Here is a 27629-nt window from a genome sequence, read left to right on the forward strand (position 1 = left end):
CAGTCAGTTTACAGTATATTCTGTGAAGCATTTTGAGACGTCGCAAAGATATGATAAGGCACTATATCAAAAGCAAGGATTATCATCATAACCTAGGTGAGAATAGGAATTCACTAGGAAAGGAAAGAAGATCAAACATGTCTCTCCATAGCAACTGCCTATTTTTGTTAATCTGTTATTAATGTTTTATTTGAACTTAAATCTTACTTTCAGCCACTATGCCCCGAAACTCTGGAACAGTCTCCCTCAATCCCTCCGCCCTGCCCCCTCTCCCTTTTTTCAAGTCCTGCCTGAAAACCTTCCTCTTCGACCATGCTTATGGCCAGCTCCCTCCATCCCCCCCACCCCACCCCCGGCTCGGAGTCCGGCTCTGCCACTCACTGCTCTGAGATGCTACCCTGCGCAGAGGGTGCTATATATATCAAGTTCTTAAACGCTCTACATTGGAGTACATTTAGAGCATTCTGATATTGTGGCTAAAATAAGAAATTCTATTCATTGCAATCATCGTCAATTGTGCAACAGTTACCACCATACAATGCTGGTTTTGTGCACCTAATGGATAGTCCCTGATTAATGCCTCCCTGAATAATGCTGTCAGCACTCATGGCTGTATGCAAAACCAGACTGATTTTAATAGGTATAGTGATAGCAAGTCCCTGACTTTAAAGTACCACTGCCAATGTGACAGACAAAGTCAAGTACAGAAAGCCCAAAATATGGTCTTGTATTTGTTCAGCACATTTTTAACTTCTGGTCAATACTGATTGGATATTCAAGAATATTCCCTTTAAAGTGTGTACTTTTCACCCCAAACAGAACAATCTTAATAAAAAATACATAAGTGCAGTTTTCTAATATGCATCAGCTATTAAAATGAACAGGGACTCAATGCTTAGAATATATCAACAACCGATTGTAAAGAGAAAGCCACATTTAGAGCTGAGAGATTTGTCTTCTGCTCTGATTATCTCCAATAAATCAACTAAGCCATAAGCATATGTTTGCAAGATTTCAGAGGCTTTAGGAATTCCCCATAAACTTCTATTTTATTTTTCCTTCAAGTTAATAAACAAAAAATTACATTTAACTATGGTGCAATTTTCAACTTTTTGACATATGGCTACATAATAACATAATCCTTGCATTTAATATAGAACTATATCATTTCAAAGTGCTTCAAAGAGTTTCCTGTAAAGTGTATTGACTGAGTACTTGTAGGTAAATGCGGCAGGCAATATGCGCACAACAGTGTCCTGCAAACAACCATAAAGTAACTGCCCAATTTTCTATGTGGGGAATTGTTGGCCAAAACACTGGAAGAAACTTCCTCTCTTCCTGAATAGTGCCATGGGGTCTTTTAAGGTTTACCTCACAATATCACAAGATTGGTTTGGATGAAGAAGGTCCTTGGGCTCATCGATCTCATCCTTCCAGAACACCCATCCTACCAATCCCCCATCACAGCATTAAGCTGTCTTTTAAATGTCCAGTGTCCTGGCCTCAATGACCTTTCTGGGCAATCTAGTCCATTGGTTCATAACCTCACGTAAACAGACAAATGGGACCTCCACTTAACATCTCATCCAAAGAACAACTAAACTGCCCATTATGACTGGACTTTCCACTATACTTCAATTGTGTAAAAGATGCTTAAGTTAATTCATGGAGCTGCTCAGGAAGACCATAAATTTCAGTAAAAGCTTCAACACAATAAAATCATCCGCATCAGCCTATGCAAATACACTGAGTGCAGCCCCAAAAAGTTCCAAATGTAAGGTGCAGGAATACAACAGAATGTGTTAAAGGTCCCCCAAAACAAAAATAAATTTCATTACCACAGTATTCGGTAGACATTAACATGCTTTCTGTAACTGAATATAACGATTGTACTACAGGGTTAAAAGTCCTAGTACAAGACAAGCACGACTTGAACAATATACTCTGAATTTTGGAGACAGTTTGTGGCTTTCTTTACAGTTCCCATGCCTATCTGGTTTGGCACTTGGTCAAATAACTGTAGGCACTGTTCATGCTGCAACATGCAAACATTTGAAGTCCACACTCAGAGGAAGCACAACGAAAGAAACCCCTCTATGTTGTTTGTGACGTTAACTTATCAGATGGTACTTACGTCTTGCCATTCATCTGCACGCCACTCGTAGTGCACGCAATCAAGCAAACTGCACTGCTGTGTGTTGGCTGGACGAGAGAATGTATCGCACAACTCTTCAATTACTCGACCTATGCCCTTCAGCCTGCAGAAGACTTCCCTTTGATGCATCCCAGCTCCACAGGTCACTGAACACTGAAACCAACAGGCCAGACAAACAGGTAAGAGTATGATAAAGACTGGATAGTAAATTGACCAGATTTGTTATTCTATACAAAGCCTAAGCTGACAGCTATATATTTGTTATACCTCTATACAGACAGCTTTCAAAGCTAAAATCCGGACTGTGCACCAACTTGTGTTTAATCAACTATTCTCAGGTATGCTAGTGTGCTTAGGCATATTTAAACAATCTGACAATTTATTGTAAAATGTGCTTGATTTCAGACTCCAAAGAGTAAGATAGATCGTCTTTTGTTTAGAAAAAGAAAGTTAACACGACAATTACTTCCATATCAGACTTAAGTTTTCATGAGAAACCTAACCACAAAATAAAGAGCGGCTGTGGAGGTCACAGAAACCATGCCCAAGTATAGTATTCAAGTTTAGAGAGCCGCTTCTGGCAGCAGTTGTGGTCGAACAACATGCAAACATAATGCAGCACAAAGATCAAACACCAAAGCATGGTTGTTAGGAAAATCAGAGTTAATTAGATTTGCCTCAAAAATGCAATATTAATACTGCAAAATAGGAGACCATTTCTTCACACCCACCTTTTCTGAACAACCACTGCAATCAATTTGATTATACATTGCACAATATAGTGTAGCCTAAAAACATTTCTGCTTTTCATGACAATGTTGAATTCTCACGTTTTCAATGGATTATGTTATTCATCAATGAGTTTATAAACCTGCTTCCTCAGCAGAGTTTTTCTTAAATGAGATAAAATAAATGGATTCTTTCAATGTATGAATACTCATCACAAAAAACCTCTTCTGACAGAAATATTTTAAATTAAGGATGTTTTCCGCCAAGAAGTAATCCGACACCAACAAGGGTCCCCAGAAGAATAATGATAATTATCTTTCAAGTTAACAAGACATCTCAAAGTGCTTCATAGTATGAAGCAATATGATACTGTGAAGTTTGTTGACTATGTATTTGAAGGCAAACCCAGCAGTGAAACTGCACACAGCAATATCCCAGAAACAGCCATGAAGTGAATGATCAATTTTATCTGAGGGATTGTTGGCCAGGATACCAGGAGAAACTCCCTTCTCTTTTCGAATTGTATCACAGGAACTTTAATGTCCATATTAATAGGCAGACAGGGCCTTGCTATAATATCTCACCTGAAGGATGGCATCTCTGAAAATCCAGTGCTCTCACAGCACTGCATGAGAGTGCTTGCCTAGAAAGTGAGCACAAAACACCACAGCCTTCTGTTTTCTGTGAGAGTTCTACCAACTGAGTCAAGCTGACACAGAATATCAAGCAAATAAACATGTTCCACATTCTTACTGGTTCTGCTGTATTTTACAAGGTTCTGCATCTGATAAATTCCACTGTAAATCTTTCCTGCACTAGTATGCATCTCACTGATGCCCCAGAGACTTGGGCCTGTTGTACAACTTTTTTTCCTTGCAAATTAGAATGAAGATACCTTTCATTTTCTCAACAGCTGCCCTCTCAGTACTGAAACAGATGCAATCTCAATGCAGCTACTGAACACAGGAAAGTTAAAACCTTTGAAGTACAGGTCACTAGTGTTTCAGGCTGATTCATTCCTCTTCTTTGACACATTTCATCACACAGTTATGGCATCATCATTCTGTTGGAAAAGATTTCTTAATGAGCAAGGCAAAGAGCAGGTGCCGCTCAAGATTTTACTCTTTACGTATTGGTTCAAGTTACATTTTAAAAGTACAATTTTGCAACCTTCTCCGCAGACGATTGATTCACTGTAACCCCAATCCTTTGTTACTTTTAAACTTAAGTTAAAATATCCCCTCAAATGAAATTCTAAAGTTCGAAAAGACATTTAGTGGCTGTTTTGTCTATGTGGCTGATTGGGAGATTACCTCACACAGCCTTTAGTAGGATTGCTTCAAATGCAATTTGTGACATAATAGTCAATTCTACAACTCTTTAGGATGTCCTAAAGAGAGAATGTGAAAAAGGGTTAACACTACCATTTCATGCAGGTTAAATGGTCTTATTAAGTCCTCAACAACATGAGTGTAAAAATGTCTTGGCCTTGTTTTGGCATTACCGTCTAAAAGAATTGAACTATTTTTAGATTTTGGTTGTATTGTGCTAATTGAAATAGTGTATCAGGATAAAAAATATTTTTAACATTCAGCCATTTTCAACAAAGTAAAATTTGAAAGCTTTTTTTCTAAAAAAAACAAATAGAAACTCCCAACGTCAAGAGATAAGACTTTGTATTGGTGAGCCAGTGCACAATGGTAGAATGGGAATTGAAATCTACGAAGGACAAGCAGTTTGCTGGTCTGCTGCCCAAACCCAAACAATCCTTTTATTATAAACCTTGATAAACAGATTAGTCTTCTAGTACACTCAAAAACTCAGATATTCATTTCACCATCTCTTCAAAGTTAACTGTGCTGATACAGCCCCGTGAGTGACTGTATCCAATTAAATATTTACAACTTTTTTTAAAACTAATCTGTGGTTTGGAACTGAAATTTGAAGTCATTTTTTTATTTTCTACAAAATACATTCTTCAATCACAAAACAAGCAGCTTCCCTATCTTGGATCTGTGACATTTTTAATAATTGAAATGAACCTTAAAGTTAATAATTTATTTTCAGCTATCACAGTCCCATCTACCAGCTCAAGTTGGCAGATAAATGAACAAAACTTAAAGGTATGAAGCCTTTCAGTTTTAACATTTCTGCCTTCAAGAAACTTAATCCAAGCTGTAACTTCAAATGAACATTTACTTAATGGGCGTTTTGTTTCATATAAACTGCTGAATTTAAATGGAAATTGATTGAATTAGAAAGATTACGATCAAAGATCAGAAAGGTTTATCGACAGAGGTAATTTCTGTGTAAATGTTTTTACAGCTACTGGTTTCATCAGAAACAGCTCAACTGAATAATAGTTATCATTAAGCAAAACTGCAGAGTTTTGAAATTCAGCTGTGTTAAGTAGTTCATAAAAAGATGGATTGACTTTTAAGATTTATCACTTACGGTGGATTCCAAAACATCTGGGGTTGATTTAAGAAAATAAAGAACATACTAAGTTTTCCCAATTTCCCCCCACCAAATAAAAAAACTCCACAAGAGATGATGAAAATAATGGGTTTAGTCTTTCAGAACATGAAATTGAATAGCATATGTTTATGTACAAATCAAAGTGCATTTTATCCATGGCATATGGTTTCCTAAGAAACGAGATGCAGAATTACTGAAAATTTGGAATATTATTCTCTGCTTCTTGACCCTTCACTTGAGCTATAAATGCTGACTTAAGATCTCTTAACTGTTATTTTTATTTTGGCTTCCAACGAATGTTTTAAAATTGTTAGATGTTAAATTGCTGATTGTTAGATGAAGTGAGAATGGTAAGGCGGCCTTCCAGAAGGTTCAGCCAAAGCAGGGGTATTCAGACCATCGGACCAGGAGTAGGCTGTTTGGCCATCGAGTATGCTATACCATTTTCTTACAGCTTAGCTGATCTGAGACTCAATACCATACGTCTACCTTTTTCTCCACACTACCATAGTCCTGCCAGCCAAGTACTTGTCTACTTCCCTGTAAAATAATCCTACCGATGCTGCATCAACCAACCCCCGAGGAAGTTAAATGGACAATGCCAAAATTTAGAGTAAAGAAATGTCTTCTAAGTAAATAAATGTCTTCTGATTTCATTACAAACATTGTGTGCATTCATGCAATCAGAGGAAAGCTTCTCTTTATCCTCTCTATCAATTCTATCCGCTATCTTAAACATCCTGAGCAGATCAGCCCTCAAACATCTCTGTTAAAAGAATGTTTACCCATTCTGTCCTCATAACTAAGGTCCTTCAATTCAGGTATTATTCTGGTGAATCTATGGTGCACGGCCTCCAAGACGAGTACATCTTCTCTACGTTGTTGTGCCTAAAACTGCACCCAGCACATCAAATTGGTCTGCCCCTGGCACTGTACAATTGTAACAACACTTCCTTTGTTTTATATTCCAGCAATCGTATGATAAAGGCCACATTCCATTGGCCTTTTTGACTGCATTTTGTACCTGTCAACTGACCTTCAGTGAACTGTGAGCCTGAACACCGAGCTCTCTTTGCTCATTCGCCCACTATTACTTCCGCATTCAGAAAAATATTCCACTTTTTTAATGCTAGAGCCAAAGTGTAATATTTCACATTAAACTCCATATCTCAGAGCACTGGCAGAGTCTATTTACATCCCATTGTAATTTATTGATTCCCTCATCATCACCTGTTTTGTACGCTTGAGAAGTGTTATCTGTAAACTTGGATATACAGTCATCTATTCCTTCAACCAGGCCTTTATAGATATATATTATATATATATGTGTGTATTGTGAATAACTGTTGCCCCAGTTAATCGAGGCTGAGTGGCCTGTTTTCTATGATGTAAGCTTATCAAATGCCCTTAGAAGATCCATTGACTCTCCCCTGCACAACAGTGGTGGCCAACCTGTGGTTTGCAGGGTGGTCAAGAAATATTCAATCGAGAATTATTTTTTTTTGGCCACTGCTGCTTTCGGGACTTCCTCTAAAAACACTCTACCAGGTTTGTTAGACAGCAGACCATGTTGATTCTACCTGATCAGTTCATACTTGTCTAATTGCTCAGTTATCCTTGATGATGGATTTCAATATTTTTCCTATCACCAATGTTGCACTTACTAGTCCTGGAGATTTATTAATCTTGAGTGCCAATTGGTTGGCTGTTATTTCAATCATATTAAGATTTTTCCATTCATTTATTTTATATTGTGAGTTAGTTACCTGCACACCCAGAACCACATCTTCATTCTGTGAAGATTGGACCCAAAGTATTAATTTAATCTAAGCACTCGGAGATGCTCCTGAGTGAGGGAACTACATAAATGCAACTTGTGAACAGATCTGCCATTTCCACCACTAAATTTGCCTGGAACATGTTGCTAGGGGACCAACTTCCACTTTGACCATTCTCTTACTCTTAATATATTTATAAATTTTGTTACCGTTCCCCTTAATGTGCATTTTATTCATAATCTATCTAAGCTCTTATCATTTCCATCTACAAAATAAACTAAATCTACACATTACAGTAAATCCTGTGAAGAACATTTGAGATGTCCTTCTGAAGTGAAAGGCGCTAGATCAAACACAACAATTATTATTACGCTTATTATTTTCTTGGTGTCCTGTAGCTGATTCCTATAATTCTGCTAGTACATTGTCTTACCACTTTCCCTCGTCTTTCTGTATTAATTTTCTTATTTCTTGACTCATCACATTTGTAAATTATATCACTACGTCTTTTTCATTCATTGGTATTTGCTTACTTTGTAAAAATAATAACAATCCTTGCATTTGAAATAGCACCTTATTATGTACCATAACATCTCAAAGTGCTTCAGAGAAATTACTGTAAAGTGTACTATTTTGTAGGCAAACACAGGAGCCAATTTATGCATGTCAATATCCCACAAACAGCCATTAAGTGAATGATCAATTTTACCAGGAGAATAGTTGACCAGGACACTGGGAGAAGCTTCCTTGTCTTTTTGAATAGTGCAATAGGATTTTTAACATCCATCTGAACTTGCAGATAGGAGATCTTTTTAATGTTTCATCTGAAGGACGGCACACATTTCTGACAATACAATACAAAATTACATTTGTAAAGCTCCTTTCACATCGGGAGGACCTCCCAAGGTGCTGAACAGTCAGAGATCAGAACCCGAGGGGGGTGGTGGGATGGGGTGGGGGAGTTCAGGGAGGGTGGAGATCAGAGAGAGTAGGAGAGTGGCCGAAGGCACGGTTGAAGAGGAGAGCCTTGAGGCGTGCCTTGAAGGAGATAAGGGAGGGAGCGAGGCAAAGGAAATGTGGGATGGAGTTCCAGAGGGTGGGGGCAGAGAGGCTGAAAGCCCATGCAGTGCTCCCACGGCAGTGACTCGAGCGCCAGTCTGAACTACGAACCCAAATTCTTGATGTGAGGATTGAACCACAAAGTTCTGTCTTTGTTATGACTCCATAATTTGAATATTTCTCACTGTTCATCAATTAATTCATCATCAATGTTTCCTCCCAATAAATGGTCTTCAATTTAATTCTCATTGCTTCAAAGTTTGCCGTGTTTAAGCACAAGACTTTGATCTGAAACCTTCCATTATCCTTTCCTAATCTGATATTAAGTTCTATCATATCACCATTACCAAGATGGTCACCAACCACCAGATTGTTTACTAAATCTAGCTGATTACTACTCGAAGAGGCACCTTGGGGCACGATGCAGAAATTGCAGAAATAGCCTTCACACTTAAGTCCTTCTATTTCTTCCCAGTCTAAATGTAAATTAAAATCTCCCATTATTACCACATTATTTTTGCAACCAGTATCCCTTAGTCATTAATGCCTATTGACAATCCCACCAATGCTTCAAAGAGATTATGATTGATGCCCTTCTCTTCTGTATTCTACTCTATTTCAATGATGATACTCAGTTTCTTTTTCTCAGTTTCATTCATAATGATTCCACCTCCTAGTAGCAACCACTAAAGCTCTTTTCCAATCCATTGTATTAATTATTATTGTGTTACTGTCTCCTCCTCCATTCTTACCTACCATGTCCTTTTCTAAAAACCTGTAATATTAAGCTCCCTGTTATGCTCTGGATTTAGCTTGGTTTCCATGACAGATACCATACAATAACACGTTAGCTGAACCTGCCCTTCTTGTTCTCCAATTGTTTTAATGGAACCTGTGGAGAGATGTGCTGGTTTGCTCTGCAGCTCTTTCAGTGGATGACCTAATGGATGGAAATTTGAGGAGAATATAGTAGAGAATTTAGGATATACTGCAAAAACAAACCCCCCGCACTTACTATTTCTTTTGTTTATTTAACGTCATGATGTAAGCGATGGAATCACTTTTTCTAGTATTGTGATAGTGTCATTGCAAAAAGGCATTGTTTTAAAATGAGCTCCTAAAATTAGGATCATCATTGAAATAGAGTAGAATGCAGAAGCTTTAATCATCATTTTTTGGCAAAATTGCACTCCTGTAAAATCATACTCCCCATTATTCCTATGATAAGGATGAAGATATACTTAAATTTGGGGTTATTTTTTCCAAAATAACTTAGCCTTTACTTTCATTTGTTTTTTTTCAGACTCCTCAGCTTTCAACAACAAATTACATTTGTATAGCGTCTTTCAAGTCTGGCAATGAACACTATTCTATGGTGATTGAATATTCTCTAATACTAGTGATACAGACTATTCCTTTTTTGTTGATTATAAGGTCTAATCAGTGAGAGCATAATCTGAATTGATAGGGAAATAACTCTTATCACGAGGGAATGGTCTGTAGAAATTATTGGGATTGACCTTAAGTTTTAACACTTATGGTAGATTACCAACCATCTGGTGCTGATTTAAGAAAATAAGCAACATACCAGGTTTTCCAAGAACTCACCGCCCCCCTCCCACCCCACCCCACATAAAATGGAAATAATGGATTTAGTCTTTCAGTACATGAAATTCAATAGCATATATTTACGTATAACTCAAATATTGAATTTTATCCATAGCATATGTTTTCTCAAGAAATAAGATGCAGAATTACTGAGAATTTGGATTATCCTCTGTTCCTCAATCCTTTACTTGAACTATAAATGCCGACTTGGAACTGGTCTTTACCACGTTATATTAACTACCTTTTATATTTAAGCTTCCCCTAAAGGCTTTGCTTTTAAATTCTGGTTATTCCTTGATGACACAAACCAGACCATGGATGATTCAGATCATTCCCTGATGATACACATTATTGCCAATTGATACAGACCATTTCAAGGCAACAGGTGATTGCTAGGAATTGTATAGTTGAAGATGTACAAGAGCAAAAGTACAAGCTCTATTCATGCCTCACCAATAGACTGATTGACTTCAGAACTTCCAAGAAGAACATGTTTTTGAATTTTCCTTGGAATCTCAACCTAAAATTGTATTTATCAAACACAGCCAAAAACTGAATTGTATTTCCAGGGTGTTTGTCTTTTTCTACAGTGTTTGGAGAAAATATCACAAATAGTTTACAGACTGAAAGGGAGACAATCAGGATTATTGGTAGACACTGTAAGTTTCAAACGAACACTCAAAGTCAAACTCAATCCAAACCATTCGCCTTTCATTTATTAAACTGGGCATCTTCAATCAATTTTATTTTGCAATAAGGAGCTCCAGGTACTATTCTGCATATGATCTATGAATGACTAAGATCAATTACTCCAGAAAAGAGATGTTGAATATTTTATTAACTACAGACAGTTTTCATGTCCTTCCTAATGCTTCTGGGTTGACGTTTTAGGGGAAGCCTCACAGTTGGGAACCTTTAAAGAGGATCAAAACTACTATAACCTTCCCTCCTTCTGCTGGCTAAAAGGCTTATTGTAATTGCATGAAGGTCACCAACAGCAATCTCAAGATTTAATTAAATGAGAAGGTCCTGCTTACAAAAGGCTGGGAACTCTGTAATTTTAGACCAGTAAATGGAATCTTTTTGAAGTGGCGGATTAAGCATGATCAGGCGACCAACTCGACCCAAACCCACTCAAGTGTTTTTTCTGTAAATGTATATATGTTTGCAGAACCTCGAAGAATACAAAAGATGAAATTATAAAACTATAGAGGCATTAACTCTTTGTCTATCAGCCCTCAATTCTTTAGTTGCAAATTAATGAAAATGACAATGAAATACGAAATTAAAATAATGTTGTAAAACAACCTGCAAACGAATAAGATGATTTGTTTGTTCAAAGTTCATGTCACTACTTGGAATTAAATTTCTCCCTGGGTCCTGGCCAGCAATCCTCCCGATAAAATTGGCCATTCACTTAGTGGTGGTATGTGAAACCCTGCAGTAAACTTTTGTGAAGCACATTGATACATCTTGACAATGGGATAAGGCTCTATATCAAATGCAAGAATTATCACATCATCAAATTACTTCACAGATTTTACTGTGATGTGCACTGACTATTTTTTCTGTAGGTGAACACAGTGACCAAATTTGCACACAGCAATGTGGCACAAACAGCCATGAAGTCACTGACCAATTATTGAGTTGCAAATCAAGTGTTATTTATTAGTTGCAAGTGCCCTTATTTGAGGGATTGTTGGTCAGAACACTGAGAGAGACTCTCTTCTCTTTTCAAATAGTTCCATGGATTCTTCAACATCAAACTGAACAGGCAGATGGCACCTCGGTTTTAATGGCTCATCCAAAGGATGGTACCTCAACAGTGCAGGGCATTGTGTTGGAGTATATAATAGCCAAATAAATGGAAATAAGTAGAAACAGCCTTTCATTGATGATTAAGAAAAGGTCAATATACAAGGAGCAGCCAAAGGATTGCCAATAGCGGTCCGATATCTGAGATGAAAACTCAGAGGGAGTTACAAGTGCCCTCAATAATGTAATTAATACTTAACAAAATGGATTATACGTGTCTACACATTGTAAGCAGAGGTTCCAGATTACCCTCCATACTAATGTGTGCATGTTGAACAATCTTATCAGTGCAATGTAAATTATGTAACATCAGCAACCAACTCCAAATAAAAAGTAAAGAGGAACACACAACTGAATTTCGAAAGAGGGGTCAAAACTCTCCAAATCTGGCCACTGACTGAAACATTTTAAAATGATATTCTAAAAAAAAATTATGTCAATGACCAGTGACCCCAATATTGTGACATTAAATGGAATACTGCAATATTCCCATATGACAAGTTACTGATCCCAGCTTGTAAATGAGGGAAGGAGAAGATAGAGGTATTGTCTTTCCAGGAGGCAACATGTGAAGACAATCTGTGCTCTACTCTTGCTCACATCAGTACTGAGCAGTATAAGACATCGCCAACCACACTCCCTTTCTCTAATCTGCTCTAAGCTATAATGATGCTTGGTTTTATTAACATGGAATGCAAAAAAAATTCCACTTTTCAGAAATATATGTCCATTGTATTCAACCGAACACAAAACTGAAAACTGTGTTATAACAGCCACAGTTACATTAAAACTTACTTCCTTCCACTTATTAGCTTTCCAAGTGGGGCATCGTCCCATCCTGCAATGTTTGTAGGTTCGAGGCTTCCTCAAGTGTCTGCAATGCTCTTTGTCCACAGGCTCCTCCTCTGAGTTGATGCAGTCGACTTCTCGGTGTTTAGTTCCCTTCCCACAAGACACAGAACACTGGGAACAAAATACAGAGTTTTAAATCTAAATATCTAGTGTGCACCGATACCAATTTCTAATAGCACCAATTTTTAACAGGATTGCTTGACATGAAAACCAGAGATAAATAACACTGAGCTGCTGTCTACTTTCGGAACGGGTTTCCTGCAAGTCTGTGTGACGTGCTTCACGATACTGAGTCCTCACTCACATGGAAAAACAAGACCCATTACTATTTGAAAGGAAACATAATCCGAAGTATCTGGTTAGAAAATTAAGAAACAGAAAAAGAATTTAGCAAATCCATGGTGATAAACAATAAAGTACTGCAACGGAAACCCAGATATTAGACTCATGTTTACCAGTCTGTGCAATCATTCATTTGAAATCAAGTCAGCTCATGTATTATGCATTACTAAGCACCCCTACATGAGCGAAACTCGCTCCTCTTTTCAGATAGTGCTATGGGATCTTTAACGGTGTATTGAGAGAGCATAATTCAGCTTGTTATGACTTGCTGCGTGAAGAACAGATGAAAACTCGGAAAGAACTCATTCATGATTCATGATCATTAATACATGCATGTATAAAAATAAACATTCACTGAACCTAATAAGTTGCAGTTTAACATAGATTGAACTGATCACACATCTTACACACAACTGACTAACAACAGAAACTAACAAGCCTTTATGTGTTATTACAATAGAGATGAATGGACCTCTTTTTTTTCTCCATATAAACCATAAAAGGATAGAAAAGTAATCATGGATTTGTGGAGGTGCTGAAATCCAATTTAATTTTATCTGTTTATCTAGCAGTAAATAGGAACCTGGGAGTTACTGGATTGGTGGATCGCTTTCTGGGGGTAATAATCCCTTAAAAATGTTTTTAAAAATTTAGTCACTCATTCTACGATTGTTTGTGGGACACTGCTCTGTGCAATTGCCTGCCACATTTCGCCCACAAAATATGCTGTCAATTATAATAATGATAATAATCCTTGCATTTGATATAACCTTTATCACGTCTTCGAGACATTTTAAACCACTAAACTACAGGACTACTTCACTTTACAGAACATTCTGTGAAGCTTTTTGGGACATCTCAATTACATGATGACACAAATACAAGGATTATTATTATTATTTATATTAGAAATACAAGGATTATTATTATTATTTATATTAGAAGTACATAATCCAGTTAGTTCAATAGCTTAAAGTGCTGGAGTGAATTAACATACCATTGGAGCTGAGAATATTTGTCAACTGCACACCACGTAGAGTTGAACACTGGTCTTATTTTTTCAGTATAAACTCAATGTGCATGTGCAAAAATGACTTCACATGCACAATGTTAATCAATGGAAAAGAGTAATTGAAAACCCTCACCATTTATATTTCCTCCTGATCTATATTTTCCCAATTATTACTATATAATGTGTACTGAAGGAGCATTTTCCACCCCAGCTGCTAAATATAACAAGGTACTGTAGCTCAGTCTATTCAAAGATTACGTAACACAGAAATCTTTTAGACTTCATGTCTCCCTTGGCCAATTCCTTAAAATCTTCAAATTTTTCAAGTTTAGCTTAGATGTTGCCATTCAAAATATAAACAAATATAAAAATATAAGAATAATTTCTATTGAAAACTGGAATCAAAAGAATTTCAAAAAGTGCAAAGAAACTGCAAACTCCATTGAATTGGCTGGCATCATTAAAACACTCGCATTTGGCACATCTGAGCTCAATTTGTTTTGCTGGTACATTGTTCTGGACTAGTACAGTGTTCAGCACAACACTCGTACACTGTTTAATTACATTTTATAAACACTGCCTGCAGAAGCTAGCAATTTGTTTAAAAAAAATCTTGGGATCTCATATACAAATTGCAACCAGAAGGCAAATTTTAAATGCAGTGCAACAACAACAATCTACATAGTGTCTCTCATGTCAGGATGTCTCAAAACACTTTAAACAGTACACTGGGTATGTAAGCTGGTGCAGAGTGGGTGGGGGTGGGGTGGAAAGGTAATCGATAGCATGTTCAAAAACATAGTCTTAAGGCAGGGTGACGGCAGAAAGCCTGAGGTGGAGGGACTCTAGGATGGAGTTCTAGAAAGCAGGGGCAGAATGGCTATCAATGGTGGGGTGGATCGAGACAAACACACAAAGCAAGCTGGTGTTCGCTGAGCAGAAGGAGCAGCTAGGGCAGTCGAGTTGCATGAAGTTGCACAGGTGGAATAGGGTTAGACTGTGGAAGGATTGGAACTCACGGATGAGGATCTTGAATTCTATCCACTGGGGATTGGGGAGCCAGTGAAGCCAGGCGAGGATGGGGGTGAATAGATTCATGGAGCCTGGTGCGGGGGAGCATAGATACTCCAGAGTTTTGGACAGTCTGCGACTTGTGAAGGGAGGAGTTGGGGAGTTCATCGAGCAGAGTTCAAACTATCCTACTGATGCTTTGTTTGAAGGAAAGTAATATTTTGGCACGTCATATAAACTGGTGCTGCAATTTCACAAACACAATTTTTTCTATCTATTACTGCAGCACTGATGAAGAGATGGGGGAGGGGAAAATATGTCAAATGGGTAAATAGTATTGTAAAGCAACAACAATAAACTACTGCTCCAATAACAATATTCAAGGATTTGTGTAAATAAAAGCACACTGGGCCCGCTGTTATACAGAAGGAAAAGAACTTTTGCTTTATTTGGGCGATTTGTCCGAGTAAATTTCCAATCTCAGTTATAAAACCAAATCGGAGTCATTTCTGGGAGCCTCAGAATTTCCCCACTCTTTTTCAATTGCATAATAATTCGAGACTGCAGTGTTGCTTACCACTGAATGGGCCTCACTGAGGCTTCTGCTTTACTTGAATTTTAGTCCTGCAGTTGCTTGTACTGTACTTGGCATCCTGCAACTTCCATAAACACAGTAATTACACAGGCATTTCAAACACAGGGTAAGATGTCAGCAGTCCTCAGGTTCAAAGCGCTTCAAGAAAATCTCCACTTGAATAGTCTACGATACGAGTGTCTGTTCCATGATAATGAATGTTTATGCTGTAAGAACTTTTTGCACTTTGAAGATGGCACAGCTTACAAAAACTGAATGTGTGAGGAAATGATTTCTTATCTCTGAAAATTGTTTCTTTAGCCAAGGCTTTACAAGCTCGTAACCGTGCCTCCTGGACTGCGTCACTCAATCACTCACATTAGGTTCTTAACAGTGGGATATCACATCCATATGGGGAAAATGTCCCTCTGTTCCAAGACAAACTCATCTGCCAGACATCACTTAATCAAAGTTGTTAATCCTTTCAGACAGATAACAGAACAGCAACTGAGGCACTCTCCCTCTCGGATGAACCCAAGAGGCCAGAGCAAGAGCTCTGCAGTCTATGAATAGATTCAGCATGTGAACAACACAGAAAATACTCCAGGTAGGTTACTCTTTTCTTTGTTATTTTTACAGATTCTGCATTTACCCACAACAAAATTAGGAAAAGTCTCAAATATTTCTCAATAATAAACAAACCTACAGCACTTTTTTGTCCAACTTCTGGATGAAAACCCCTGCATGTTTTTTAAATTCTAAATGATTTATATTTGATCGTAAAATGACTGCTAATTTTAACTTCTGTAAAATAGAACAGTGGCAGTACTTAAACTCTCGGAAAATGTTATGCACTTATTAGTTGAAAGAGACCAGGGTACCTTACAAAAGGAATTGGTTTGATGAATTGTTGTTAAAAAAAGTCCCATGGTAATAAATATTTGTCAGTCAGAGGATCTTGGTAAAACATTATCTGTGCATAATGCAATTGCCAAAACCCTCTTGAGATTTTTGAGTGTTGAGGGAGAAAATAATATATATTTTCTGTTTGCGCGAATGCATTAAGGTATTTTCTGTACTGCGTCTCAAAAGATGTTGTTTTATATGGTCTCTGGAGATTTAACACTGTGTTAAATAATGTTACACAATGAGATCAGGATATCTGTGCAGGCATTACTGATATTTAACTTTACATAATCGAGTCAGATCTCCAAAATGCAGACCATTGGACTCTGACACCAAGCTGGTTCATGCAGTTGGCTGTCCTTCTGCACACAGGTTCAGTAAACTACATAGTGTTACATAGAGTGGCAAGGAAACAGGCTATTTGGCCCAACTGGTACATGATGACACTTATATTCCAGTCAACCATGTGGAACTGCTGATCTGACAATTGCACCCCATTACAAACAATGTAAATTTGCATTTAAAAAGCACCTTTCACATGTGCAGAAAGACAGGCAACTGTCGTGATTCAACACAACCGTGGGAAACTACAATTCTTACTTTCAAGTCATCACTTCAGTAACAATTTCACTCATGTACACAAGCAGGAGGAGGCAATTCAACCTTCCAAGGTGCGTAGCTCCCACTTGGGAGAGGAAAGATGATCTTGCACAAGGTGATGGAGGGGATACTGTATGAGTTGGGATGTTTGCAAACCTGGAACTTAGTTATAACTGGACTCCACTTCTGTTCTAAGTTTTGTTTTCAACCACATTTATTTTGCTAAATGTGTTAGCATATGTTTGTGGTCGGAAGCTTGGGTGTTGCTGCTGATTGTGGCTGAGTTTTTCCTTAGCCAACATTTCCCCAAATAAAATTGGTAATTCACTTCATGGCTGTTTGTGAGACATTGTTGTGTGCAAAATGGTTGCTATGTTTGGCCATAAAATATAGAGTTGCTATACAATAAATCCTGTGAAGTGCTTTGAGTCATCTAAATGACAAGATAAGGTACTATATGAAATTCAAGGATGGTACAACAACAACAACATAGAGTGCCCTTCATGTGGGATAGCGTCTCAGAGCACGTACTTATTTATTGATATATTTTTTAAAATGTTATTCAAGAGTTAGTTATGCAACCAGCTACCTGTAGTTTATAACATTAAAAAAGAGCCCATAAAGTTTTAGGGGACCATTATTGAGAACAAACAAATCCATTATGACCACACCGCTGTGAATCAAAGTGCTACCGAACCCACCTCCTCTAAGGTAGACTCAGCAGCTGGATTTGAAACGATGATCGTCAATCTCACATTATTGGCAGTAATCTGCTGCCAAGCATGCCATGTGAACCAAACATAATAATAATAATCCTTGCATTTGATAGGATTGCAAAACGTTACAACACAATATTTCAAGAGTATTAAAGGTAATTGGGAATCACCACGTGCCGAACTTGTTAAGCACCCCGAGACGTTACCATGCGTGAAGGGCGCTATATAAATGCAAGTTGTTGTTGTTGGTTTGATGCTAAATGGCAGTTAAAGACTTGGAGTACTTAACAAGATCGGCAAGGTCGAAGAGGAAGGTCGTAAAGCGTGATCTGAAAATAGAGGAGGAGGAAAAGCGGAAGGATTGAGCGTGAGAGTCCAGATTGTATGAGCTTAGGTGCCTCACCTACTGTTAAGTGCTCCGAGATACTACCCACATGGAGATCGCTATATAAATGCAAGTTGTTGTTTTTGGTCACATGGAGAACAACACCAGAGCAGATTTGATATGTCAAATGACCTTTTACTTTGCTGTAATATTCTGTGATTCTCAAGCAACAATTTAGTGTTGCATGCAATATCTAACACATTGAATGTGTTGGGGGCGGACTGTTCCTCCCCGACACTGTTCTCAATGGCAATATTTGAGAAGCCAGGCTGTACTAGATCACAGCCTTTGACTGCCTGTTAGCAGCAAACAACAACGACGACAACACTTGCATTTATATAGCGCCCTTCACGCATGGTAGCGAATCAGACCATTTAACAAGGTCGGCAAGGTAGGCAAGGTCGAAGAGGAAGGTCTTAAGGTGTGATCTGAAAATGGGGAAGGAAGAGGCAAGACAGAAAGATTGAGCGATAGCTTTGGGAGATTTGGAGCACAGTGGCTGAAAGCACATCCACCCTGGGTGGAACAGAGGGGACGAGGGACATGGAGAAGTCGACCCATGACCCAGAAGTCGAAAACCAAAGGTCTGACTTCTCAAATGTTGTGACGAGAACAGCGTTGGGAGACTCTGCTTCCAACTCATTCAATGTCATGAATATTGAATATAATAATAATAACAATAATCTTAGCATTTTATATACAGCACCTTTCACATCAGGAGGATGTCCCAAATCACTTCAAAGGGTATACTTAAAGTGGAATGACTATGTTTTGTGTGTAAACAGCCATGGAATACATAAAAACAATTTTATTTGGGGGATTGCTGACCAGGACACCTGGAGAAACTCCCTTCTTTTTGAATAGTGCCATAGGATCTTTAACAGTCACATGAATGGGCAGACATGCACCAATAGACTGACCACAGTAATGAGAAACGCTAATGGTATTTGAGGTGTAACTCTGATTTTTGGGTTGTGAATACAGGATTGCAGACTTCGCAGTAATATATTATTTCCAGGAAGCAAATCATGTCACTTGGTGTTTTATAAAATGTTCAAACTTTACACTCATAATTTAGGCATTGATGGACCCAACTATCTCAACTCTTCAATGAGATGACTGTGTTATAATTAATATTGAGTATCTACAATACCAAAATATACCATGTTATTGGAATTATTTTGTCACTGGCTATTTGATAAATAATTTATATGGAAATGTCACATTTATTGTTCAATACTCACAGCTAGAAATTGTTTAAAGCTACTCATGCAGATCAAAGTATATATATTTCTCGAGTTGCAAAAGAATACAATAACAAATTACATTTGTATAGTGCCTTTCACGTCGGGAGGATGACCCAAGGCGCTGGGCAGTCAGGGATTTGGACCCAAAGGCGCAGTCGAAGAGGAGGGTCTTGAGACATGCCTTAAAGGAAGCAAGTGAGGGAGCAAAGTGAGGGGACAGTGGGATGGAGTTCAAAAAGATGGGGGCAGGAAGGCTGAAGACCTGACCGCCGATAGTGGGGTGGACCGGGCGGGAGATGTGGAGCAGGCTAGAGCTAGAGCCTGCTGAGCAGAAGGAACAGACAGGTTAATATGTCGTTAGCAGGTCATAGAATGGGCAAGGCCGTGGAGGGCTTTGGACAAGGGGTTTGAACTCTATCCTCTGGGGGATGGAGAGCCAGTGGAGCCAGGCGAGAGTGGGAATGATAAGGTCACGGAGCCTGGTGAGGGAGAGGTCATGGGCTGCAGAGTTCTGGATGATCTGCAGCCTACGCAGGGAGGAGATGAGAAGGCCAACAAGCAGGGAGTTTGCATAGTCAAGCCTACAGGTTATGAATACATGTGAGCTGCAGAGTTCTGGATCATCTGCAGTATGCAGCAGGGAGTTGGCGTAGTCGAGCCTAGATGTGATAAATGCGTGGATGGGGGTTTCGGTGGCCTGAGGGGAGAGGCAGTGGTGGAGGTGGGAGCAGGCAGAACGGGTCATGGAAAAATGCTGCATCAAAGTGAGCAGACTACCTCTAAATGAGAACAAAAACAACAAAATTACATTTGTATAGCGCCTTTCACTTCAGGAGGACGTCCCAAAGCACTGGACAGACAGAGTTTCGGTCCTGAACTCGGGGTCGGGGAGGGTGGGGCAAGCAGGGAGATCAAAATCATGGTCGAAGAGGAGGGTCTTGAGATGGGTCTTGATGGAGGGATTGCGAGATGGAGTTCAGGAGGGTGGGAAGAGAGTGGCAGAAGGCCCATCCGCCAATAGTGGGGCTAGCGAGGCAGGGGACGTGAAGCAGGCCGGAGCCCGCTGAGTGGAGGGAGCAAGCAGGATGGTAGGCGGTTAGGAGGTCAAAGAGGTAAGGAGGAGCAAGACCATGTACGGCTTTGAAGGTGAGGACCAGCATCTTGAACTGTATCCTCTGTGAGAAGCCTGCAATGAAGCTCAATGACAAGAAATCAGATTTCAGAATTATAACAAAGGGGCATAAATATAAGAGAATATTCTGCATACTGCGATGAACGGGCATACACAGCATCAGTTCTCGTGAATATACAAACACATAGAATAGAACCAGGGAAGGAAAGTAATTGGCCTATTGTCAACAGAGAAGGTGACATCAATTTTCACTCAACACTTTTTATTTCAATGAAGATTCCAAGAAGTCTGTTTATTCTCAAAAAATTAATAAACTTGTACAAATGAGGTCTTACTTCAGTAATTTTGTAACCAATAGCTTCTGACTTGGCAAAAGGACAAAAAAAGGTACTGTGGTCTTCAATCTGAACACCAGAAGCACTTAAGTTCATACTGTAGGCAAAGGCTTTGAGGTTTGTTTTGCAATGGTATTCCTTTCATCACTGTCATTATGCTTGTGGACCGATTCCATTAAAAGTGCAGTTGCTGTCCTTTTAATGGTTTTCCAGTGAATCATGAATGCTGTATTTGACAACGTTAAATTTCTAGGATTCCCCTTTGCAAGTCCACTGAAATCATGTCTCGATTACTCTTTCCTCAATTGGTGGATAATTCAACCACATGAATTTCACTCACAGAAAAAACACCAATGCAAAGCGTCACTGACTGACTACATATAGGATGTTAAATCACACGAGAAACATACGTTGAGGCTTATACCATCAGAGTGCAGCTTTCCCAACAGTCAACCTGTAGCACAGATGGCGGCAAATAGCACTGGACACAGAGAGGGATTTGCCTATAATCCCATAACAAGAATAGCTAGTATTAAAAGAATAGCAACAGAATTAACTAGGTGTTAGATGGCCCACATGTGGCAATCACGTGGCAATCCCTAAGGATAGGTTATGGTCCTCGCTCGTTTACTACATATAATTAATTGGTGGATCCTCTGACATGTGAAGCCAAACATTGAGCATAATCTAATAAAGAAACTGCACTGAAGAAGCTGTGCAACAGATCAAGCAGCAACACAAACTGAACTCATTCACAAATGGCTCTGCCCGTGTGTTTTGGCCCATGGCCTTTATACAATGGAAACAAATGCTTTGGAAACACATTTGAGACGACTCGAAGACGTGTTAAGCGCTATATCAAATGCAATGATTATTAGTAGTAATATTATTATTTGTCTGTTCAAAATTTACTCTTCAGAACTTGAAACCTATGCCTTCCTGTCCAGCTGTCTTCACAAATTGGAAACGATTCTGGGTTTACCCGTTTGTCCCATCACCATTTTGTACTCTGTGTAGGAACAGTGCTTGATCTCGGAGACAGGAAACAAGATGAGCAGACCTAGTACCCTCGCCGTTTTGGAGAATACAGTAGTGATCTCAGCCGTGAAGAAGTCCACGTACCCTTTTCTTCTTTCCCACCCCCATTTCAGTGGCCCCTCCATTTGAATCACAGCAATAAAATGGGAATTCTGCAAAGGAGCCCAATGGAGACAAAAGTAAAATATTCACATCTTCAGAATATAATGCCAGAATCTTTACTTGAAGTCCTTCTAACATATGCCCTCAGTTGAACAAAACCACAAATTATTCTGAATGAATGTCCGATGACTGTCTGGTGACATGTATGGCAAAGGCCTAAATGGCTGGAAAGGGCAAAGTTCAACCACAAGTGACGCCGTGATTTGAAATCACTAAATTAGTCCTTGATATTTAAATCCACATCCATTCAGTGGAATAACAATCTCAGCTACTGCTGTTCAAAAACATCAAACGCTGGGTTATGGCTCTGGGTGGGACTCAAGCAGTTCAAATACTTGTTCCAAAGAGTTAACTGGAGACTTCAGTTTAAAGACTAAACTGAGCTGATAAAGAAAGGCAAGAGGAAGCCAGATAACAGAGAATAGAAGTAAAAACAAAAACAGTAGGACTACTCCAAAATAATACAACATAACATTTCTTTTAAAACTCTTCCCAATTTCTGTTCAATCAAGGAGCTAAAAGACCTATTTCACAACATGATGGGCTGAATTCCAATGCTTTTCTTTCAAAAAACAAACTTCATGTCACCAGTATCACCTCAAGCAAAGTTTCAGCAGGAGGTAGGGGGTAAATACCTGCCTTGTTCATCCATCTAATCCATGCATTCCAAAGTATTTAGCACAAATCGCTCTGCATTGTGTAAGGTTGCTTTATTTGCAAAACACAATCCTGATTTAAATGTTCCGCATTGTTCTCAGAACACAAGTTCCCATGACCATAAATTAGTTCTCAGGCTTAAATTTTATTCCCAGCATATGTCCTTTAAACAACAATCAATAGGTAAAACATATTGTGATACAGCTTTATTTTGGCAAAGTATTTTCATTTCATTCCACAGCTCCATTGCTTGAAGCACACAATTTCTGTGCAATACATGTGTGATAAGTAAAAACAAGGAGAAATCATTGCCGTACTGTATTCCCAACAATGTTTGTCTGGCGGGGGATGTGTCACCTTCCTATAACAACTTGCCCTTTGTATAGTGCCCTTCATGCACTGTAGTCTTGGAGCACTTAACAATGGCAGAGCTTAATGCTGAACCAAGGAGGTTGGCAGTTACGATAGGCTTGGTTGAAGAGGAATGTCTTCAGGTGTGATTTAAAGATGGACAAAGAGAGGGCAAAGCATAGGGATTGAGGCAGGGAGTTCCAGAGTTTCAAATGACTGAATACACGTGTGCCGATGGTGGAGCGGAGGGGATAAGGGATGTGCAGAAGACACATCCTTCCTAATATTGGTGAATTAGCACGAAAAATTAGATTAGATTAAGAAAATGGGGAAACAAGTTCTCCTAACTTCTTGGTGGGCAAAACAAATCTGATTTGTAGAACATGTCACTGAGATTGATAAGACTACCCTGTTTTATTGTTGGTCTCATTTATGCTCTTGGATCTATTTGTAAACACGGAATATTGGTATTTCAAAGTTTCTAAATATTTCACCAGAATGACTCATTTCAAACTTAAGCTATTGGTAAATAATTTCCGCAGTTCACATTTTTAACAGCAGATCAAACTGCTAATGATTTACTAGTTAATCACCAGGTCAATCAGATATATTGGAATCCTTCTCTGGAGACAATTGACTAACTGTGAAAACAAGACTTTCAGCAGAAAGACTGTAGACCAAAGAATAGCAGCATTGCAAGTTATCTAAAAAGAAATTAGAGCTAATCTGTCAAAAAAAATTGTAAAACTAAGATGGACATTTATAAAAGTAAACCAAAAATAATGTGCCAGTTTTACAAAATTAGAGCAGAATCCATCAGGTAGGAGGCTGGAAATTGTTGAGAAATTGCCCCAAACAATGGAATTACATTAGGAATTACATACTATGTAGCATTTCCATCAGCCTAATGGAATCATTATCAGGCTGATGGAAATGCTACAGGGTTTTTGACATTATCTTAAGAATGCTAAACATGCTTGCATTTTGTTCACAACACAAAGCGAAAGGAATATTGTCAAATATTCTAAATATCAGGAACGTGTGTTGGTTTGTTCATTTGGAACATTCCGACACAAACTCTATGGATCCTGCAGATTAGAACCAAAAATGCAAGATAAGTGAAAGAATGAAGTATCAGGCAAAACATTCACCCTGAGTTGACCATTCTTACACAAATGCATTATGCAAGAGGTCTGTACGGTTCAGGACAATACTGGGTAACAAAATGTGCTGGGACATGATAGAGCTGTAAAAAGATGACAGACAGTATCCCCCTTTCACAACGAATTAATGAAGGATTCAATTCTTCACTGGCAAACAGCACCGTTTTAATGGAGATGCTAAAAAAAATATTTTCCAAGTCACTTGGAATCAGTCAATCATCAGTCAAATCATCATGGGAGAACAGGGGCAACTGATGTACCACAATTCTGTCCTTCCCCTTCTCTCCTTTTGTTTATCTCTTATGTCAATTAATACCAAGCAAATCCAGAAAAAAATTCTGAGGCAGTGCTTTATTTTCATTGAGAATCGCATAAGACTCCATTTGTGGAGTACTGTAGCTCAGTGGTTAGAGCACTCGCTTTGCAAGTGAGAGACCTGGGTTCAATTCCAGGCAGAGGGCGAAATCTTGGGCAAGTTTCCTTACTCCACACGCCTAATAATAATCCCTCCAAAACCAAAAACAATAATAAATTGGTCATTTTCAATCTACGACTGTTTGTGGGACATTGCTGTGCGCAATTGGCTGCTGCGTTCGCCCACAAATATACAGTCAATTCACTTTACAGTGTGTTCTGTGAAGTGCTTTGGGACGTCCTCCCGACGTGAAAAGCGCTGTATCAAATGCAAGGATTATTATTATTGTTAAGACAATCAAGTTTCATGAATGGCCAATGAAAAATTATGTTTTTAATCAGTTAGCAAAACAATGATAAACCTTTTAGAATACAAAATTCTTTCCATTCAACAGTGAGATTCTGAAAATGATGACATAATTTTCCACTGCTAATATTGGAAATGTTTCCGAGCTCCCAACTCTAAACATTCTACCATGATTAACACATTTAACTGTTTTTGAGAATCTCACGCTTATGCACTGTTCATGATCTACTCTCAACTGCCAGAAGTAACTGTTCTCTTAGGACTGAGTATCTGAAGGAACCTTTCAGAAGGTCATGACCCAAATGATCCCTGTTGAAAGACTGAAATCATGAATTATGACCAAAAAATGATTGCAGATGTGTCTGGATCTCACAGCAGATGTCTTGAACCAATAAAACTATCAAATCGTCTGACAATGGATTCTATGAGGTGTGTGGATACCACAAAGGCTGTCAGAGAACTTATTTATGGGATAATCTGATTTATTACTCTTAACGCTTACTCTAGTCTACAAGCTACTACTTACACACCTTGCAAGGGATGCCAAAATCCAAGTATTTGTTTGCTTAATGGCTCAATGCAATGCAGAATGGTAAATGTAAATGAAATTTCCCTGGTCCACATTTCTATATTGCTTCTCTCTCAGCATTGCAACTCTCCTCCCTCATCCACCTTAGTGGGACCACTTTCACATAGTTTGAATTGTACTTAGCCAACCACATCCACTTCATCTCGGCAAATTGTTTCCCCTCCCCCGCACCCCCGCTTGTCTGGCAGACATCAGGGCCCTTGATGAGTGCAAACTTCCTGCAGCTGAATGTAGACAAGACGGAAGCAATATTCTTTGGCTCCCGTCAACATCTTCACTCCTGTGGATCTAAACTCTTTAACCTCCCTGGGCTCTCCCTCAGACTCACCGAACTAGTGCATAATCTAGGCATTTGGTTCAACCCCCAGCTGTCCTTCCTCCCCCACATCCTGTCCCTGACCAGGACCGCCTTCCTCCACCTCCGCCACATTGTCCGCCTCCGACTGTACCTTACCCCAAATGCAGCTGAAACCCTCGTTCATGCGTTCGTCACCTCCCGCCTGGATTACTCAAACACACTCCTCGCTGATCTCCCCAGCTCCACTATTCAAAAGATCCAGCTCATTCAGAACTCTGCTGCCTGCATACTTACCCGGACCAAACTCCTTACCTACATCTCACCATTTCGGCCAGGCTCCACTGGCTCTCCATCGGCAAACTGATCGACTTCAAGATCCTCACTCTCATGTTCAAATCCATTCATCCAATGGTACCTCCCTTCCTATCCAACCTCCTCACTCCCCAATCCACTACCTGGCGCCTCCTCTCGACTGGCACCGGTCTCTTGCTTGTCCCTCACACCCTCCACTCTCCCATTGGAGGTCGCGCTTTCAGCCACTACACCCCGAAACTCTGGAACACTCTTCCTCAATCTTTCCACCTCACCCCCTCTCTCCCCTTTTTAAATTACCGCTTGAAAATCTTTCTTTTCGACCGTGCTTACGGTCACCTCCAGCCCTCCTCCCCCCCCCGGCTTGGAGTCAGTCTCTGCCACTGTTAAGTGCTTTGAGACACTAATCTGCATGGAGGGCGCTTTTGAAGTGCAAGTTGTTGTTGCTGTCTTGATATATCAGAAGTGTTTATGGGATCTGCGTATGCAACAAATGATGATTGAATATTTAATCAGTGACGTTAACCTATGTAACACTTCCACAAGGATTATATGTTATTATCAAATTTGAAACATTTCCTTGTCAGAAAATTTAGAATACAAGTACAGGTTCAAAATTACTGAGGCTTAGCCTTGGAAACAGGAATTTGACTGCAATGGGAATTTCTATTTTGTGAAGCTCTTACTCATGTTCAAACTTATCTTCTAGCTCCCAACAAGTATAAACAAGGCATGCATCGCCAAGCTTCCTTACAAAAAGGTGAGATTCTAACCATTTTATTTTTCAGGGTCAAACTGCAGGAAAACAAAAGCTGTATAACCAAATTAAAGTATATGGAAATGCACCACAATAACACCCTGAAAAAAGATAGATAGGATTTGAAACATTGTAAAGGTTGTATTATTTATTTCTGAGACATAAAATTACATGATTATGAGACTAAACATTAATTGATCAGTTTATCCTATCCACATCAGGTTAAAATCTAAATTGCTTGATGCTAAGATCCACAACATTTAACACAGCAAAGAGAATTTGTTCTTTTAAAGCCTCAGTTGTCTAAACAAAGGATAAACTGGAGTTATTTGCACCAGATGTTTGACTTCCCAGCTCACTGCTCTGGACAACCTGGCATTGATTATTTTTTTCTGAGTTTGAAGAACCAAATGTTGCCAAATGCTGGAACCAAACTGCTCTGCAGAACTTGAGAGGTAAAATTAAGTTTAACGTGGAGAGTCTTTTAGATACATTTATTCCACCCACGTCTCACTAATTGTCTATTAGTTGCATAACTATGAGCTATTTGCAGACTGACAGTTAGTTTTTCAGTACCCTGCACACTTCTATAGACTGGTGTAATGCTGAAAAGGCCACATATAAATATCAAACAGAAATGTTGTCAGTTGTATTTTGCATTATCAACAGCCATTATTTTCAGGAGACTATTATCAAAACTGACAGAAAGAGACAGGGCAAGTCTACGTGCTTGTGGCTATATTTTGTAACATCACTCTTAATTATGTCAAATAGCTTGAAAATCAACAGTAGCAAAGTGAAGAAAATGTTTAAAGTTTTCCCCAAATTTACTGTTGTACTTTAATCC

At 39.0% G+C, this 27629-nt stretch overlaps 1 protein-coding gene across 1 annotated transcript in view; it reads right to left on the minus strand.

Moving 5' to 3' along the window:
- LOC103179428 (A disintegrin and metalloproteinase with thrombospondin motifs 20) overlaps nt 1-27629 on the minus strand; it is a 185357-nt gene that overhangs the window by 22588 nt on the left and 135140 nt on the right. Inside the window, exons 29-30 of the mRNA XM_042334947.1 lie at nt 12418-12585; nt 2135-2308 (exon numbers count right to left, since the gene is read on the minus strand). Of these exons, the coding sequence (XP_042190881.1) occupies nt 2135-2308; nt 12418-12585 (342 nt within the window). The remainder of the gene's footprint in view (nt 1-2134; nt 2309-12417; nt 12586-27629) is intronic.

Source organism: Callorhinchus milii, unplaced genomic scaffold (assembly GCF_018977255.1).
Source record: "Callorhinchus milii isolate IMCB2004 unplaced genomic scaffold, IMCB_Cmil_1.0 Scaffold5, whole genome shotgun sequence".
Classification (NCBI taxonomy): domain Eukaryota; kingdom Metazoa; phylum Chordata; class Chondrichthyes; order Chimaeriformes; family Callorhinchidae; genus Callorhinchus; species Callorhinchus milii.